This window comes from Olea europaea, chromosome 20 (assembly GCF_002742605.1).
Source record: "Olea europaea var. sylvestris chromosome 20, O_europaea_v1, whole genome shotgun sequence".
Taxonomy (NCBI): Eukaryota; Viridiplantae; Streptophyta; class Magnoliopsida; order Lamiales; family Oleaceae; genus Olea; species Olea europaea.
In genome coordinates this window covers 18,464,479-18,468,261 of record NC_036256.1, presented here as the reverse complement: position 1 = coordinate 18,468,261, position 3,783 = coordinate 18,464,479, and the positions used below count along the sequence as shown (strand labels likewise).

The 3,783-nt window shown below is 33.5% G+C and overlaps 1 protein-coding gene across 1 annotated transcript; it reads left to right on the top strand.

Annotated features, from left to right (window-relative positions):
* Nucleotides 1-3,225, top strand: LOC111369149 (ATP-dependent DNA helicase PIF2-like). Its single transcript, XM_022990630.1, has 4 exons — nucleotides 1-130; nucleotides 1,534-1,620; nucleotides 2,388-2,516; nucleotides 2,618-3,225. Exons 1-4 carry the CDS (start codon nucleotides 1-3, stop codon nucleotides 3,223-3,225), a joined length of 954 nt encoding a protein of 317 aa, XP_022846398.1.
* The last annotated feature ends 558 nt before the right edge of the window (nucleotides 3,226-3,783 follow it).

Here is a 3,783-nt window from a genome sequence, read left to right as displayed (position 1 = left end):
ATGATAAGTCTTTTTGTACCTCCAAAGTTTGGTAACTTACCACATGATTTGGATCATGAACATATTTTTCAAGCATCGAAACATGGAATAGATTATGCACTGCTGCTAGTTCGGGTGGTAAGGCAAGTCAGTAAGCCACCCCACTAATTCTTTCAAGAATTTCAAAAGGTTCAATAACTACGGTTTCAACTTTCCTTTCTTTCCAAATCTCAATACACTCTTTATTGGTGCTATTTTTAGAAAAACCTTGTCACCCACTTAAAATTTCAAATCCTTTCTTCTACCATCAACATAACTTTTCTGTCGGTCATGTGCTGTCTTTGTTCTTGCTCTAATTTTATCAGCTGCGTCAACTATTTGTTCAATGATTTCAGGACCCAAAATTTTATTCTCTCCGACCTCGTCTCAATGGATAGGAGATCTGCACTTCCTACCATAAAGAGCTTCATATAGGGCCATGTCTATAGTGCCCTGAAAGCTATTGTCGTAAGCAAACTCCACTGACAACAGATGTGTTTCCCAACCACCGCCAAGATCCAAACACACATGCCCTTAACATATCTTCAAGAGTTTAAATGGTTCTTTCTGATTGTCCATTCATCCGTGGATAATAAGCAATACTAAACTTCAAGTTCATCCACATGGTTGCCTACAAACTTTTTCAAAATTTCAATGTGAACATCAAGTCTCTATCTGAAACAATAGTGATAGGAACTGCATACAATCTGACTATCTCTATAATCTATGCGAGTTGTTCCATAGTGAAATTTACCTTAATTGGCAAAAATGGGCTAACTTTGTCAAATGATCAACCAATACCCAAATGGCATTGTGACCTCTTGCTAATCTCAGAAAGCCTACCACAAAGTTTATCGCTATGTGTTACCATTTCCGTTCTAGAATATACAATGGTTTCAATGGCTCTGATGGCCTTTGATGTTCAGCCTTGACCTACTGACAGATAAGATATTTCTCCATGAATAGACCCATTTCTCTCTTCATATTTCTTCACAAAAATGTATCGAGAGAAGATCTCGATATATTTTGTACTGCCTGGATGTGCAACATAGGGGGTAGAGTGAGCCTCTTCCAATATCTCGTTTCTTATACTTTCATCCTTAGGTACATGCCCAACCTCAAGTTGGATTGGGTTTAATTGGGTAGAAGCCCAAAACCGACCAACCCAACCCAACCCAATCCAACCTCTTTAAACCAGTAATTGAGTTGGAAAAGAAGTGGGTAGAGTTCATTTTGGGTATACTTGTCAGGAATGGGTAAAACCATTTATTAAATCCTAGCAATATCTGTTAGTTGTTTTCCCAGGTCAAGAAGTTTTACACTTGGAGCTTATTAAAGCTTGAACATCACGATTGTTTAAACTTTTTGCTAGAGACATTGTTTTATATATGAATCTGCAAAAAAAAATTTAGGAGTTTTTAGACATTTGGTTAATTTCCACATTATGTTTATATATTTAATTGATGAGGAATGTTACTTTATTGTAATAAATTGCATTTTTTTTTCCAAATACAGAGAAATATGTTTCATTACTCATCGAAGATGATGACGCTGAAGTTGTAGAGAAAAGAAATAAGGATAATCTAATTAGTGTTGCATCAAGTGAGAAGGATTTGGAACGCGTTCCTTTTTTCTTTTTCTTTTTTTTTTTTTGGTTTAATTACCGGACCAAGTTTAAGAAGAGGAAACTTATAGGACCGGAGGTTGCTATTAAGGTCATTCTAAAAGCGAGGTTTGGATTTTTCTCCCTTCCTTTTCAAATTTTGCTTACAGTTTAGTGTTACTGAATTTAGTAATTATTATATATGGCTCAACTTAAAAGAAAGCAATTTTTTACTAATTAATTGGGATTAATCTGTTTGTGGAATAGTTAGTGGCAGCATCATTAGGTATTGTCGTTTCCCTTTTCCGATTTCTCGTTTTGTATGTTTTATTGATTAAGGGACCTCGAGTATAACATTATAATGTAGAGAATATTAGCCTTTTATTGTCTTTTATATTGGCAAAAAATTCTAGTGGTTAAGTATTATTATTGAGTATTTTGACACCTAAACCACTCATTATTCTCATGTTGAAATCTTGTAAATTGACTAAAGAAAATCTAGGAAGTAAGCCTCAAGACAATTTACCCATTCAATATTAAAACACTGCATTTGGGAGCTGAAAAATAATCGAAACTATGAGCCCATTTTCGCGTAGCAAATACAATTGCGGATTTGAATTTGTCGTTTGCTCTGTTTTACCATAGTTCTTCAACATCAATTGATAATCTCTTACAATGTAATTTTTTTTTTTTTTTTTTTTTTTTTGTGTCAATAACTCTTTTTGCTTACTATATTCATAAGTTGCATGCTATGCTTGTTTGGTAGTACTTATAAGCTTCGGGTCCGATGGAATGTGTGGAACGGGTAAAATCTTTTTATATCGTGCATTACTAGGTACTGTGAGATCAAGACAAATGATTGCTTTAGCAACAGCATCTTCTGGTGTTGTAGCTGGTCTTTTGCCTGTGGACAAATAGCACATTCTAAATTTAAAATACCTCTAGAAATTTGTAATGACACAATATGTAACATTAGTAAATAGAGTGCTCTTGCAGAACTTTTTCGAATGACAAAACTAATCATATGGGATGAAGCTCCAATGGTGAATCGATATGTAGTTGAAGCATTAGATAAAATGTTAAGAGATGTTAATGATTGTGAATTTCCATTCGGAGGTAAAGTTATTGTCTTAGGAGGAGATTTTCTTCAAGTTCTACCTGTAGTTCAAAGAGGTAATAAAGACGGTGTAATAAGAGTAAGTCACGTTAACTCTTACTTATGGCCTTTATTTACAAAACTAAGATTAAGTGAAAACATGAGAGCGCAATTAGATACATCGTTTTGTAAATATTTACTCGATATTGGAGATGGAACTGCAGAAAAACATTCATGTAATATGGTACAACTTCCGCCTGACATAACTATAGATTTCGAAGAACACATCACTTCTTTACAGTCATTAATAGATATAGTTTACCCAAATTTAGATCATTATGTTGACAATCTTCATTACATGATTAACAGAGTAATTTTAACTCCAAAAAATGAATATGTTGATGAAATCAATAATTTGTTGATTAGTCACTTTCCTGGAGACTCTTTCACTTATTTTAGTTTTGACGAAGCTATTGATACAACTGACCAAAGTATGCAGGAAGACTGATATTTGTCAGAGTATACAAGAGGGAAAAAATCTTGCATTCTAGTGCATTACAATCATCTTATTCTATTAGTTAATCTTTTTGCAAAGGAGAATGCTTTTTGATGTGGTCCCACCTTAAACAACTTGTAGGGCTACTCAAATTTTAGCACAATATTTTTAAATTGGCATTTAACAAAAACCATTTTTCCTATCTACCAACAATTCTTTCAGGATAAAGGATAGATATTCACCAAACAAGCCTCACTCCTAAAATTTCTCAAATTCCTTTAGCTGAAGGAGAAATAATGAAGAATAAGCAGCATAATTGAAGTTATGGAAGATAGAGGGTGCACCAAAAAAGCACAAAATAAATCGTGCGTCTCCAAAATTGTTGTTTGAAATTATAAAAAGGGATGAACACGTGATAACCTATAGTAAAACAAAAACGTAGCTGGACATATCATAAGAAAAACATGGGACACAAAAAATATCAAGAATTTCTAACATATCATCCTTCGAAAAAGAATAAGCCAGAAGTTATATGTTGTTATAAAATCCCACTTTATTTTAAAAGCATTA